The sequence below is a fragment of the Phyllobates terribilis genome, unplaced genomic scaffold (assembly GCF_046119375.1).
Source record: "Phyllobates terribilis strain yellow unplaced genomic scaffold, ASM4611937v1 Scaffold_8__6_contigs__length_399053987, whole genome shotgun sequence".
Taxonomy (NCBI): Eukaryota; Metazoa; Chordata; class Amphibia; order Anura; family Dendrobatidae; genus Phyllobates; species Phyllobates terribilis.
This window is the reverse complement of record NW_027362768.1, coordinates 6,676,875-6,692,981: the sequence shown is the minus strand read 5'-3', so window position 1 is coordinate 6,692,981 and position 16,107 is coordinate 6,676,875. Positions and strand designations below refer to the sequence as shown.

Genomic DNA, 16,107 nt, shown 5'->3' with positions numbered 1-16,107 from the left:
CTTGCAAAATTATTAACCCCCCTTGGCTTTTTACCTATTTTGTTACGTTACAACCTCTGTTTAAATATTTTTGTAATCTGATTTGTGTGCGATGCATCAGCACTAAATAGTCTAAGTAGGTGAAGTGAAGGGAGAAAAATATAGGCATAAATTACATTTATGGGATCAAATAACTAAAAATTGGCATGTGCATATGTATTCACCTCTGCTGCAATGAAGTCCTTAAACATTTCTGGTGCAAGCAATTACCTTCATAAGTTACATGCTTAGTGACAGGACGTCCACCTGTGTGCAATCTAAGTGTCACATGGTCTGTCAGTATATACACTTTACCTTCTCTGAAGGCCACCAGGGGCTGCAACACTATTAAGCAAGAGGCCCCACTAACCAAATACCACCATGAAGACCAATGAGATCTCCAAACAAGTCAGGGTTGTTGAGAAGTACAAGTCAAGATTGGGCTATAAAAAATGATCCTAATCTCTGAAGATCCCCCAGAGCACCATCAAATCCATTACCACCAAATGGAAAGAACATGGTACCACAACAAACTTGCCAATAGAGGGCTGCCCACCAAGACTCTCAGCCCGGGCAATGAGGGCATTAATCAGAGAGGCAGCACAGAGACCAAACGTAACCCTGAAGGAGCTGCAGAGTTGCAAAGCAGAGACTAAAGTATCTGTCCACACAACCACAATAAGCTGTATATTCCATAGAGGTGGCCTTTATGGAAGAGTGGGCAGAAAAAAGCTTTTACTTACACACAAAAATTGTAAGGCTCGTTTTGAGTTTGCCAAAAGACACGTGGGAAACTCCCCAAATGTATGGAAGAAGGTGCTGTGGTCAGATGAGACCAAAATTTAACTTTTTGGCCACCAAGGAAAACACTGGCACCAAACCAACACAGATCATCATTCCAAGAACACCATGCATACCAGTATGGAGATCAAGGGTGCCATGCATACCAGGATGGTGGATAGGGGTACCATGCACATCAGGATGGGGTTGAGGGGTGCCATGCATACAAGGATGGGGATCAATGGTGCCATGCATACCAGGATGGAGATGAAGGGTGCCATGCATACCAGGATGGACATCAAGGGTGCAATGCATACCAGGATGGGGATCAGGGGTGCCATGAATACCATGATGGGGATGGGGGTGCCATGCATACCAGGATGGGGATCAGGGGTGCCATGCATACCAGGATGGAGATGGGGGTGCAATGCATACCAGGATGGGGAACAGGGGTGCCATACATACCAGGATGGAGATCAAGGGTGCCATGCATACCAGGATGGAGATCAAGGGTGCCATGCATACCAGGATGGGGATCAGGGGTGCCATGAATACCAGGATGGGGATGGGGGTGCAATGCATACCAGGATGGGGATCAGGGATGCCATGCATACCAGGATGGAGATCAAGGATGCCATGCATACCAGGATGGGGATCAGGGGTGCAATGCATACCAGGATGGGGATCAGGGGTGCCATGCATACCAGGATGGAGATCAAGGATGCCATGCATACCAGGATGGGGATCAGGGGTGCAATGCATACCAGGATGGGGATCAGGGGTGCCATGCATACCAGGATGGAGATCAAGGATGCCATGCATACCAGGATGGGGATCAGGGGTGCAATGCATACCAGGATGGGGAACAGGAGTGCCATGCATACCAGGATGGAGATCAAGGGTGCCATGCATACCAGGATGGGGATCAAGGGTGCCATGCATACCAGGATGGGGATCAGGGGTGCCATGCATACAATGATGGGGATCAGGGGTACCATGCATACCAGCATGGAGATCAAGGGTGCCATGCATACCAGGATGGGGATCAAGAGTGCCATGAAATACCAGAATGGGGATCAGGGGTGCCATGCATACCAGGATGGGGATCAAGGGTGTCATGCATACCAGGATGGGGATCAGGGGTTACATGCATACCAGGATAGGGATCAGTGGTGCCATGCATACCAGGATGGGGATCAGGGGTGCCATGCATACCAGGATGGTGGATTGGGGTGCCATGCACACCAGGATGGGGATAAGGGGTGCCATACATACCAGGATGGGGATCAGGGGTGCAATGCATACCAGGATAGGGATTAGGGGTGCCATGCATACCAGGATGGGGGCCATGCATACCAGGATGGGGGCCATACATACCAGGATGGTGGATTGGGGTGCCATGCACACCAGGATGGGGATCAGGGGTGCCATACATACCAGGATGGGGATCATGGGTGCCATGCATACTTGGATGGGGAACAGGGGTGCCATGCATACCAGGATGGGAAACAGGGGTGCCATGCATACCAGGATGGAGATCAAGGGTGCCATGCATACCAGGATGGGGATCAGGGGTGCCATGCATACCAGGATGGGGAACAGGGGTGCCATGCATACCAAGATGGAGATCAAGGGTGCCATGCATACCAGGATGAGGATCAGGGGTGCCATGCATAACAGGATGGAGATCAAGGGTGCTATGCATACCAGGATGGGGATCAGGGGAGCCCTGCATACCAGGATGGGGATGAGGGGTGCCATGCATACCAGGATGGGGATCAGGGGTGCTATGCATACCAGGATGGGGATGGGGGCCATGCATACCAGGATGGGGATGGGGGCCATACATACCAAGATGGTGGATTGGGGTGCCATGCACACCAGGATGGGGATCAGGGGTGCCATACATACCAGGATGGGGATCAGAGGTGCCATGCATACGTGGATGGGGAACAGGGGTGCCACGCATACCAGGATGGGGAACAGGGGTGCCATGCATACCAGGATGGAGATCAAGGGTGCCATGCATACCAGGATGGGGATCAGGGGTGCCATGCATACCAGGATGGGGAACAGGGGTGCCATGCATACCAGGATGGGGATCAGGAGCGCCATGCATACCAGTATGGGGATTGGGGGTGCCAAGCATACCAGGATGGGGATCAGGGGTGCTATGCATACCAGGATGGGGATGAGGGGTGCCATGCATACCAGTATGGGGATCAGGGGTGCTATGCATACCAGGAAGGGGATCAGGAGTGCCATGCATACCAGGATGGGGATTGGGGGTGCCATGCATACCAGGATAGGGATGAGGGGTGCCATGCATACCAGGATGGAGATCGGGGTGCCATACATACCAGGATGGGGATGAGGGCCATGCATACCAGGATGGGGATGGGGGCCACGTATAACAGATGGAGGATATTAACAGAATAGGGGGACATGACCCCAATACCAGTGTCAGCAGCAGAGTCTCTCCTCCATAGCAGGGCATCATGACCACATTTTTTGCTTATATTTTTTTTTCTATTTTCCTCCTCTAAAACATAGGTGCGTCTTAATAGTCCGAAAAATACGGTAATTTTTGTATTTTTACATTGACTGACTTGCATGAGGGCATTTTTTTTACATTGGTATTGATACCATTCTGGGGTACAGTACATACAATATTTTAATTGCTTTTTACTGCATTTTTTGAGGGTGGTGCATAGACTGAAAAACAGCATTTCTGGAGTGGTTTCTGTTACATTGTATACTGTATGGTTTAAGTAATTTTATATTTTGAGAGATCGGACTTTTACAGGTGCAGTGCTATATTTTGTTTACTTTTTTATGTCCTTATATTTAGTGTAGGTAAATGGAAGGGGATTTCAAATGTTTAGATATTTTTTCTTAATGTTTTAAAATAAACTTTTTTTTATGTCCCCTAAGGGGATTTTAACCTGTCATTGTCTGAGCTTTACAAGAGTAGCGATATCGCAGCCAAGGCAAACCACTAGCACTACACGATCGTGTTGGAGGGTGTCAACGGGTGTCAGAAATGGGATGCCCCTGAGACTGCACCCCATAAATGTTGGAGGGTTAATTGTTACATGCAGATGCGTAATATATAATACAGCCAGCATCTGCCGAGTCTGCAAGCTCAGCTCCTGTGCCTACTCCATACACCTGTGCCTTGCATGTTACCTACATGTACATCACTTGTCAGTAACTGGTTAAGTAGTTCTTGTTTCATTGGTTTATTACAAACAGCAGAAAGTTTGCACTTTTTTACTAATAAACCTAATTTGTAATGGGTGGGGGTGTGAATAATTATGATTGCAACTGTAGGTCTCGTACTTTGGGACCCACATTACTACCAAGATGTGATGCCCAAATCACTGTTTTCATCAGAGAGCAGGAAATGTGGGCAGATAACTATAAGGCCTCGTTCACACGTTCAGTATTTGGTCAGCATTTTACCTCAGTATGTGTAAGCCAAAACCCGGAGTGGAACAATCAGAGGAAAAGTATAATAGTAACACGTCACCACTTCTGTATTTATCACCAACTACGGGTTTTGGATTACAAATACTGATGTAAAATACTGACCAAATATTGAATGTGTGAATATGGCCTAATAGTGACTTTTTGGTTAGGTCCTTGCTCATTATTTAACTTATGCTGTTTTTAAGTTATTCTACTTGGTTTTATCTGTGTGTTTTTTTGGGAGGGTTTCGCAATTATGCGCGTGATTTTGGTTATCTAGATGTTTTAGCCCAATTCATCATTGGTAATTTTTCAAATCGTTGCTAAATATTTTGCTACTTTATTTGTACACAGTTGAAGGCTAACATGTGACATTTTAAAGAACCGTGCGACTTTTTGCTTTAAAAAGGCACAAAAAAAGTTAAAAGGCAACAAAATAGAACATCTTTGATTTTGCACAAAATTCGTCAACCAACAGTTTGAAGAACTAAACGCAAAAACAGCAACGAATACCACGAGGCAAAAAAGAAAAGTTGCCTAAAATGATGCCAATGATGAATCAGGGCCGATGTGCATTTCCCGCAGATTTGCTGCTGATGCGCTCCTGCGTATTTTCCCACATGAGTCATCACTGTAAAAGTCCCTGGCAGCTGGGTCAGGAGTAGAAGAGGGGATGATAAATGCAGAGAAAAGAGACTTCCCATATACCATATAGTTTCTACATAGAGCAGAGAAAAGAGAAGAATTTACTGGGTAGAAAGGCAAAATGAGCAATTGTAAGTGCACAGTGCTATATAATATGATGATTGCAATATATTAAGAAGATAAAAACTTTAATGGGAGGAGGAGTGCTTCTTTAAGCTGCATCAATATGAGTGGTGATTATTAATATTATAATTATTTTACTAATTTATATAGCGCCATCATATTCTGTAGCACTTTACAGCCATTTTCATCGCTGTCCCCATTGGGACTCACAATTTAAATTTCTTATCAGTATGTCTTTGCGTATGTTCACACAGGGTGTTTTTGGTGTTTTTTTTTTCTGCAACAAAACCTGATCTCTTGGCAGGAAAGAAGCAGCGTCAAAAACGCCGGTTTTGGTGAGTTTTTGGTGCATTTTTTGGTGCGTTTTTCAGGATCCCAAAGTACAGCTTTGCTTCCACCACAGAAGCATGAACACAGGTCACCAATGCAAGACATATGTTCATGAAAAAATACACATTACAAATGTATGGGAAGGAGGTGAATTGGTCAGGAATAGTTTATCTAAGACATTGGCAGAGTATTGAGTTTGTAGGACCCTATTTACATTCTCTCATGCTCGGCCATTGAGTTGCTCAGGCATTGTTCAATTTCAAAATTGCAGCTAAGGCCGGGGTCCCACTAGTGTATGGCATCGGATGCGATATGCTAATGACACTCGGCTCCTGCTCTGCTGCCAGTGTGAGCCAAGTGTCAGTGCTCCATGCGCCGATCCTCTCGCACAGAGGATCACAGAACAGCTGCGGAGGGGACGGAGAAATCAATTTCTCCATCTCCTCTGTTGCCGCCGTCGGCGGGAATCACACTGCACTCGGGTGATGTCTGAGTGCAGTGCAATGTTTCACATGCACTCATAGGCTTATATGAGTGCGTGCGATCCGAATGCAGCATGCTGCGATTTTTTTCCAGCCCGATCGCAATCCAATCGGAGCTGGAAAAAAACGCCACTGAGCACACCATCATAGGATTAAATTAGTCCGAATGCAATCCGATTTTTTATCGGATTGCATTCATAAGATTTAATCACAAGTGAGAGCGAGCCCTAAGCCTGATCTCTTGCTAGGAGGTTGTTCAGGATTTTTCTTGCTGTTTTGCTTGTTTTTTCGTGTGTTTTTTCAGCATTTTTTTCACTGTCCTTTTGTCTCTTTTATGAATGTACATAAAGTTCAGTGACAAAAAAACATTCTGGTTTTGGCACAAAAAAGCGCTGAAAATCCTGACACCTGCGTTTTTGGTGCTTTTTTTGAGCATTTTTTTCACCACCCATTACTTCCAATGGGTGACAAAATGCTGAAAAAAAGCTGAAACAAGTGACATGCTCTATTTTGCAAAAAAACATGCAAAGCGCAAAATCCTGAACAAAAAAAATCAACGATGTGTGCATGAGGTTTCTAGAATCTCATAGACTTTGCTGGTACTGTGAATCGCAGCTGAAAATTTGCCTAAAAAAATGTATATGTGTGAACATAGCCTAAGATGCACACAGAACAATACATAGTTCAGTGCACAAAGAATCTCATTATTCTCGGCAGCATAGCTCCTATTTTTTTTAACAGATCCAAAAAGATAATTTCACCCAATGAACAAGTGTTTTGCTCATTTGTTAGGTGATCGGCGGCCTGCTTACACAGCATGATCATCGGGAGACGGACGTCCCTTAGTAATTGTGTATAACATCCTCTTGGATTTTCTGCATATATTAAGTCAATGTAAATACCATAGATGCCGTCCTGTCTCCTGGGAGAGAGAAAGCGATTGGGTTGAGAAGAGGAATCTGCTGTCACTTTAGGTGATTATAGACTGTCCAATCCTGACAGTGAGCAATGCCATAGCTCCCAACCGTCCCGGTTTCCGCGGGACTGTCCCTCTTTGAGGGCTCAGTCCTGCGACCCGTCAGGGCTTAGCTGTTCTCCCGGCTGTGGTGGGGGGTTTGCGGCAGTGGAGCAGCGGGCACTCGTAGTAGCCGGCAACTGCAGCTATCACGTGTTCCCAATGCTAAAGAAGATGAATATTCACTCCTCTCCTCGCCCATGGGAGTGGTGAGGAGTGAATATTCATTCTCCTTAATAGCGCACACTGTCAATCGCAGCCGCCGGCTTCAGGCTGCGGCTCCGCAATCCTCCGTGCCCGCTATTAGAGAGTATGAATATTCACTCTTCTCCACTCCCATGGGCGAGGAAAAGAGTGAATAAACATTCTCTTTAGTAGCAGGCACAGAGGATCATGGAGCCGCAGCAGGAGTGCGGCCGCTGCTGTGTGAGCTATTAAGGAGAACTATTCACTCCTCTCCATACCCATAATCCTTGCGTGGAAAGGAGTGAATATCCTCGCAGCTCACTTCGTCATCTGACGGCGCATGGCAGTGACGTTCTCAGATGCTGACATGAGATGCTGGCTGACAGGACGCAGCGCTGGAGCAGAGCAGAGGGGAGGAAGGAAGGTGAGTAGTATTGTTTATTTTTTTCATGTGTGCAGTGATGGGGGGCCATGTATATCAGGACTGGGGATGAGTGGGCCATGCATACCAGGATTGGGTCTGAAGGGGCCATGCATACCAGGATTGGACCTGAGGGGGCCATGCATACCAGGACTGGGTCTGAAGGGGCCATGCATACCAGGATTGGGCCTGAGGGGGCCATGCATACCAGGATTGGGTCTGAGTGGGCCATGCATACCAGGATTGGGTCTGAAGGGGCCATGCGTACCAGGATTGGGCCTGAGGGGGCCATGCATACCAGGATTGGGTCTGAGTGGGTCATGCATACCAGGATTGGGCCTGAGGGGGCCATGCATACCAGGATCGGGTCTGAGGGGGCCACGCATACCAGGATTGGGCATGAGGGGGCCATGCATACCAGGATTGGGCCTGAGGGGGCCATGCATACCAGGATCGGGTCTGAGGGGGCCACGCATACCAGGATCGGGGATGAGGAGGCCACGCATACCAGGAATGGGGATGAGGGCCGTCAGCTGAATGCCCCTCATTACCAGCGCCCCTCTGACAACTCCTCCTACCAGGGGAGAAATACAGCAAATGGTAAATGGGCGTGGATTGGGGTGTGACCAGGGGTGTGGCCAAAATTCGCAGCAGCGCGCTATGCGCGCCACATGATCTGTCCCTCTTTCTCTTCTTCAAAAGTTGGGAGGTATGAGCAAGACACACGCTCTCCTGCTCCCTGTGCGGGGGACGCGGTCACATGACCAGATGTATATGATCTGTATACTCGCGGTCACGTGTAGATTAGATTCTCTTGCGCTGCTCTGGACGACCTAGTGGCCCGTGCCTGCAGATATACACATCACTTAAATATGGTCACACAATCATACAGGACAATCGTGACAGTGCGCACATCGCACACTATCACGATCTGGAAGTCTGCGGTCACATAGCGTGACTGTAGACTTTTCTTTTCAGTGTGAAACACCTGTTTAAATTAGTGCACCTTTTATATACTCTAACAGGACATGATGGGAGTTGTAGTACCACCAGGACTGGCAGAGCACCAGCACAGATCATCATGAAGCAGAATATTCACACATGACTCACCCAGACCAAGAATAGGGATATTGTGGCCGTTGGACAGAGGCGCTGTGGGGATATGAATGGGAATAGCCATGTCCTTCCCTCCAGATAACTGTACAATACAAAGCATCGTGTGTTAAGTGCTTTTTTTTCTTAAAAGCTTTATTGTAACTCACTGAAAAATAAAAGTATATTGGAAAGTATTTTACCTAAAAAGACATTATCCTTCTCCTCACTCCAATCCCTCGGTAACAGAAGCGAAGTGTAAACCTATGCCCTCACTAAACATGGCCGCCGCGATCTCCCACACAAGCTGACCTTACCATACTAAACATGGCGGCGAACGCTGCCGTAAGAATGCTGCTGCCAGTAGTTATCATGGACGGCTAGATATCATTCCAGGTCAAAGGATGCTGCTTACGACAGCCGTATTCCGCGGCGCTGCTGCAGCTGTCAGCGTGTTTGTATGGAGACTGACATCTAACACATTAGTGGCTCCATCAGATCCGAGTTGTGTCCAGGACCCTGCTGACTGCGGACCATGCTGTACCTGATCGGCCTGGGGCTGGGGGATGCGAAAGACGTGACAGTGCGGGGCCTGGAAGTGATCAGGAGCTGCTCCCGGGTCTATCTGGAGGCGTACACGTCTATACTGACCGTGGGCAAAGAGGCTCTGGTAGGGGCTGGGCACCGAGCTGTGACTGCAGAGAGCATTGTGTGTGGGCAGGTTGTACAGTGAGGGCGATCGGCTACATGCCACGGGGCCGGTGTGGGGGCTGCCTGCCACGGGGCCGGTGTGGGGGCTGCCTGCCACGGGGCCGGTATGGGGGCTGCCGGCTTCCATACTGCCACTTAAGTTTGGATGGTGCAGGCAGCATATGGCAGCCGGTGCGAGGTGTTTTTAAGACTTTTTATTTTATTCATTGCAAGATCTGCCCCACTTTCTAATATTTGAGGGGTTGTAGTGTATATTTACATTGTTTATTTTCTACTTACATGTATTTTGTTTGATACTTCTACGTTGAAATCTGTTGAAATTCCCCTGCAAATTCAAACACTTAGGCGCAGTGAGATGCTATATTACTTTCCCAAGGATCACCTTGCCGGCGGCTCTCCTGACCGGAGCTCGACAACATGTGTTTCTATGCAGCTGTCAGGCTCAGGTCAGGAGAGCCGCCGGCCAGTCCAAGCATTGCGATGTGATCCTCGCGTGAGTACCACGGCCGTCTGACTGCGCCCTTAGGCTGGTTCAGACGGGGGGCGTATCTCATGGTCTGTGTACAGATCACATTGCCTGGACTGACAGCAGATTGTGTAATCCAAACCCACAGCCTCCTTTACACAAATGGGAGGCTGTAAATTTGGGTTGAGATCCGCGGTCAGTCCAGGCAATGTGATCTGTACATGGACTGTGAAATACGCCCCCGTCAGAACAAGTCTAAAAGTCTGCAGCAAAAGCTCAAGGGTCCGTGTCCGTTTTCTGCTACAAATGCACTTTGGATTTCTCACCTAGAGCCCCCTCACTCTTGTTCTTCAGCTTCCGTTTACATAGTGGGCCTGATTCATCATTTGTGGGGGGGAATTTGTCTTGTTGATATTTTTTGTGCCAAAGTCCTCAAAATTACGCACATGGTTGATTGAATTTTGTGCAAGATGCTCTTTATTTTTGCACAAAAAGTTGCACATTCCCCCAACATGAAAAAGGCCAAAGCAGTTTTTAGCTAAAAATATACTACTACTTCTACTCATCAAGACCGGTATGAACTGTGAACAATACTGGTCTTGGTATATCAAACTCTTTATGTTCATATCTAGAGGCTGAAATCTTACTCCAGTCAGGAGTTAGTGTATGGAACAACACCGCTCCTCATGAGTTAATGAGCTGTGGCGTCAAGCCTCCATGCTCCAGCTCCACCCGTTTCGGCAAAACTGGTAAATACTGTCATGAAAACACCGAAAGTCTCAAAATTTTGATGCAACTCTCAGTTGCACTTAAATTTTGCTACTTTTCAAGGCTTTTGTGCCACTTTTTAGGCATAAAATCTGGATGAATTGGGGCCAATGAGGCAAATTCATCATTTGTGTGTTTTCTAAAGTTTTTATTTTGTCTTGCAGTATGCTCTGACCTTTTTTGCGGCACACGGTTTGTGAATTTTGCAAAAGTAAAATAAGCTTTTATTTCTGTCTTTAACCTGTTTTACAATTTTTTAACTTTTTAAAAAAAAAGTCCCACTAAAATGTTGCAAAAATTGTGCCAAAAGTTTTGAGCGTACATAAAATCACCCCAGGAGGAGGGAGTGAAGTACATTTACACCAATTTTTCCTACTTTACCAAAATTCACAAATATTCAGATGAATCTCAACTAAGCCAAATATATTATTTTGAATTGGGGTTCGCATAAGCACAAGGCAAACTTATGACCAATGAGATAAAAAATATGCCAGGGACAAAAATACAACAATATCTTTAATAAAAACATTAATTTTATTGGGTTAAATTAAAAAAGATTTTTATATATAACGTACAAGTCAAGCAAATTCAGACACAATCATAAAGAAATATATAAGTACAGTAAATGCAGATTACCATAAAATGCGTATCAATTTACTAGCCTATTAATGGCCAGAGATAGGGCCTTAAATATGACATATATTAGTATTTAACAGTAAAGACCCCTTTTACAAAGACAAGTTAGTTATACATAGTATTTTGAAAGGGTAAGTATGTGTAGGGGATTACATGTGACATGCACACAGGAAGTTAGTAATACATGAATATGATCAGCTTACCCACCAAAAGACCCCGACACGTGTTGCACCACAGCTTCGTCAGGGGGTCAAAATTCACAACTGATGAACCAGGTGGAAACATCAGGAAACCTTAAAGTCCTCCCACAATGGCGAGCTAAGAAAAAAAAAAAAAGGTGACTCTAGAAAAGGTGCAAATAGAACGATTAATATGGTGCAGACAAAAAAAAAAAGTAGCTAAAAACTTGACAAAAAAACAGCACAAATGTAATAATGAATCAGGCCCCATGGTTTTTCTTTTTTTCTGCAAAGGGAAGGATTGTAAAAAGTATTCTATGGAGTAGGGTACAATGATGATAGCTGCGGTGTGTCCGCTCTACTTCTGCAGGAGGATTTCTATGGCCGCCAGCTGATCCTTGCTGACCGGGAGACGGTGGAACAAGAAGCTGATGACATTCTCCGGGACGCTGCCGTCAGTGACGTCGCCTTTTTGGTGGTTGGTGATCCATTTGGGTAAGAGTGTAAGCCCTTCCTAATGATACCTTGTCGTGTAATATCTGCTCATCATTCATGATAAACCCCCATTTATTGGGAAATATCGATTCCAAAACTGAAAATGGGGGGAAAAAAAATGGTTGGCCTAAATCCAGAGCAATCAAGCAAAGATGGGTTCAATTCAGATCATGCATGTGATCTCTGCAGGCAATCACTGCCCCCTGCTCTCCGATATTAAAGGGAATCTGTCAGCAGGTTTCTGTTACCTCATCTGATGGCAGCCTGATGTAGAGAAGGAGACCCTGATTCCAGCAATGTGTCACTTAGATTACTGGGTGCAGCGGTTGTGACACACTCAGAGTTCTTAGATTTAACATGAAGCAGAGCTGAGAAAGCTTTCCCTGCCCCCACCAGGCTCTCCATGTACATATCTATAGACAGTGAGCTGCTTATCACAGGAGGGGGTAGAGTCAGACATGCAAGTGCGCGCCAGCTAGTCACAGCAATGATCATGTCCTAGTGATAAAACCTTCAGTGTAAGTAAATAACAGCACGCAGCCTGACACATGACACATAATTAAATTCAGTGATTTAACCCCTACCTCTTGCTGTCCTCAGATTACATAGCAACAACCTGCTGACAGATTGCCTTTAATCCCGAATGCTGGCCACAATTAAAGAAACAATTGCACAAAGGCTTTGGTGAAATGCTATGGCAGCAGTAGCATATGACCCTATCATCTTGGAAGAATCATCAATCCCGGTTACGTTTTTTTTTAAACCCTTTCCAACCACCATACGTGTGCAGTGTATTGGAGCGGACTCAGGAGCTGAGCCTGCACCGCACACCGTGGTCCTGGCTGTGTTCTACATCTGGCAGCTGCATGAACAGCAGTGAATGGCGCTAGCTCTGATCACTGCTATTTAACCACTTGAATGCTGCTGACAATACCAGAGGGGGCTCTGTTGGGTTCCCATCGCTCTCCTGCACTGCCATTTCAGAATCCAATGGGCTGCCATGGCAGCTGTCGTCGCCATCTTTGTAGTCCTATGTAGGAGATAATTAATAGCAATGTATAGTGCAATACCATAATATTAAAGTGTATCTTATAAACGGTCATAGGTATAAAGTGTACCACTGAATGGTAGGATGATGTTTTTCAAAACTACAACACATTCTGAAAAAACAAGCCCAAATGTGGTTATATAGATGGAAATATAAAAAAGTTAGGATTCTTGGAAGAAGGATCTGAAAAAATGTAAGTAGCAAAATTAAAAATTGGTCGTAGCAGAAAAGGGATCTAAAACCAAATTTTAAGCCCGTGTTTCTTAATTAAGCCCGGTAACAAATAACCATCCCATTCTATGACTGTCTTAAAGGGTTGCTCCCTTTCAGTAAATGAATGTCACCAGCTGCAATATAAAGAAAAACTCTGCTGTACTTGTCCTCACCGCTGCTGCTAGTGTCTGGCATTGGCTGCAGCGCTGACGTTGCATCGACAGTGCAGCAGCCAATCAGTGACTCTCAAGGGGGTGTTCCGTCTACATTGGCAGAGCTCACTGATTGGCTGTCGCGCTGGTGATGTGTTGTCAGCGCTGCAGCCAGTGCCAGACACTGGGAGCAGCGGTGAAGACTTGCCAGTGGACCTGGGGAAAGTGAGTATTGCTCTTCTTTGTTGTTTCTTTTTTTTTTTTATAGTAACTTGCAACTGGGGACATCATTTACTGAAAGGGAATATCTCCTTTTATATACCTTGAGTAGATGTCATGGCTGGCTCTCCTATACACATGTATGGTTTCTTAGCGGAGCAGACGGCGTGAGGCTCAGAGATCTGCTGCGTCCCCTTATATAACCGCATCCCAGCCAGCAGACGGCTTCTATTCATTTTCTCTCTAGAGATACATGGGGGAATTTTAACACCTCATTAGCCGCAGCTTTGTCTTCCCTTGTCTCTGGGGGGGTTGCTGCTATGTTGGGGGGGAGGGATGTTGTCTTTACATTGGAGCATCCTTATATTTAGCAAGGAATCCTTTTCGTGGTTACAATGTATCTTTTGCATTTTAAAGTAAATGAAGAATAAATAAATGTCAGGTAAAAAAAAAAAAAATTCCACTGTCAATCCAAATCGCTGTAGATAGCCCGCCCCCATAAAGAGGAGAGAAAAGTGACCGATTATATGAAAATCATTATTACTGAATAGCGGACACATTTTTAATGTATTTTAGTGGTCATAAACAAATAAGTTCCTTTTTTACAATATTTTTATTTCTCATTTTCTCACCAATTTCAGAAAAAATATGGCAGCAACATAAAAATGAAGCCCCATGTAAAATGGAAGAACTTGAATAGTTGAAAGAGAAAAAAAAATTGCATGCCTGAAACTCGGCCTTGTTAGGAACGGGGGTAGACAGCCCGGAGCTGAGCGGCTGCGGCTCCATATTGACCAGTGATCGGCATCTACGCTCTCAGCCATTTATATTTGGACGGTGAATGATCAATCACAAACTGAATTGTATTTAAGGACAGCAAATCCCTGAGCGACAATGTTCAGAATGATGATTATCCCACCTTCCAGCATGTACAGACCCCTGACCTTTACAGAATGAGCTGATGGCTTCTGTAGATAAGATGCCCATTTCTGCGGGTCCCAGCTGTGTCCGCACACTGGGTAATGATGCACGTACTGGTCACTTTGTAGTCTGCACATGGTCTCATCTCGCCCATCCTCGGATCTCCTTTGATGAGGTGTAACAATCATCTATCTTCATAGGAAACCTTTTTGTCGTCTCTTCAGTATCTGGAATACACTTCCCTTTTTTATTCTCTTTTTAATTTAGCATTTTACTGTAATATATATATATGTATGTGTGTGTGTGTGTGTGTGTGTGTATATATATATATATAAAAATGAAAATTCTTTATTGTATATTAGGTTATTTTTTTAATGAGGGATGTGTGTGTGATTGGAGAACAGGTGGCTACCTGACCTTTCGGGGTATGCGAGGTCAAGGGGCACTTCATTTGGGAAAAAAACAACGCCACATCAAAACGATCAAATGCAGATCAGGATGGTGGGAAATGTTGATTAATAGGTCTACATAGTGATGTTCAACACCGTATATCACATCCACAAAAATTCTGTGTTACCGTCATTATATTTTCTTAGTTTTTTTTTTATTTTTATTTTTGTCTCTTAACAATGCATCAGTGAACCATGGATCTGACATGGCTTTCACAGCAGTTGTCCTCAGTGAGTCGTAGCTTATAGGTTGGCTGCCGTCTCTGGTGCCTGGCCTATGGACAGGGATTCATCTTTTGAAAACAACCTTTTAAGATGTGACATTCAAATCCCCGTATACATTACCACATATTAGTTATATGGCTATTATTCTTTCGAACTATTTTTTTTTTTTTTTTTAACCATGACCTGTTGTATTTGCATTATGTATTTCTTTCCAGGGCAACAACACACAGCGATCTAGTACTGAGAGCTGCCAAGGCTGGAATCCAGCACCGGGTCATACACAATGCGTCTATCCTGAGCGCTGTGGGCTGCTGCGGCCTCCAGGTGAGCCACCAATTTTATATTTCAGCCTAAAATAACATTTAGTGATGGCACAATATAGTAGGCTTTGGTCTGTGCAAGAGTTTTCAGTCTTTTAAAGTTGATATTCAGTGTTGGAACACTTTTTCCATTTTTGTATGTAGCGTGTAATTGATGAGAAATGTTTTGGCCACTTTCTTTGGGGGAATTTATTAAGATTGAGGCTTCATGTACCAGTTTTTTAGTTAAAGTTGAAAATTTCACGGTGATCTGTCAGCAGAGTTTCCAAACTGTTCATATGTTAGTGTAGCTCTTTCAAAGACAAGTCCAGCAAATACCCTTACATGGCCACTCCTTTCCTCCATTACTGATAAATCCGTGTTTGAATTGATATGCATATGAGACTGTAGATCTAAAGCCTTGGTCACTCCAGCTCTATTCTCAGTCCAGTGCCCGCATCCTCCTCCTTGACTGACAGCTCCTTTGCCTGAAGTCACACAGCATAAAGGCTGTCAGTCAAGCAGGAGACAGTGGTGCTGGGTGGGGTATAGAAATGGAGTGACAGAGGCTTCATATCTAACAAAGCTCTTTAGTCTCATTTGCATATACATACAAATGCTGATTTATCAGTATGGAAGAGTGGACTGTCTTTGAAACAGCTACATGTGCATATACATAGTGGGAGGGGGTGAGAGCCTCTTGACAGATTTCCTTTAAAGGGAATCTGTCACCTCCTGGGCGATATCAGACCTCTACTATGGC

General features: G+C 45.1%; 2 protein-coding genes across 4 annotated transcripts in view; one reads left to right on the top strand and one right to left on the bottom strand.

The window, feature by feature from the left end:
• LOC141156641 (uncharacterized oxidoreductase ZK1290.5-like) overlaps nucleotides 1-9,207 on the bottom strand; it is a 199,732-nt gene extending 190,525 nt beyond the window's left edge. For both annotated transcript variants that reach the window (XM_073642833.1, XM_073642832.1), the window contains exons 1-2: nucleotides 8,767-9,207; nucleotides 8,582-8,669 (exon numbers count right to left, since the gene is read on the bottom strand). In XM_073642833.1, the coding sequence (XP_073498934.1) occupies nucleotides 8,582-8,651 (70 nt within the window). In that variant the 5' untranslated portion in view covers nucleotides 8,652-8,669; nucleotides 8,767-9,207. The remainder of the gene's footprint in view (nucleotides 1-8,581; nucleotides 8,670-8,766) is intronic.
• Nucleotides 8,924-16,107, top strand: part of DPH5 (diphthamide biosynthesis 5) — a 30,453-nt gene continuing 23,269 nt past the window's right edge. The window contains exons 1-3 of one of the 2 annotated variants that reach the window (XM_073642830.1): nucleotides 8,924-9,233; nucleotides 11,694-11,818; nucleotides 15,261-15,369. In XM_073642830.1, coding sequence (XP_073498931.1) covers nucleotides 9,099-9,233; nucleotides 11,694-11,818; nucleotides 15,261-15,369 — 369 coding nt within the window. In that variant the 5' untranslated portion in view covers nucleotides 8,924-9,098. Of the gene's footprint in view, nucleotides 9,234-9,270; nucleotides 9,446-11,693; nucleotides 11,819-15,260; nucleotides 15,370-16,107 lie in introns of those variants that run through there. The other variant, XM_073642831.1, reaches the window with a different exon arrangement.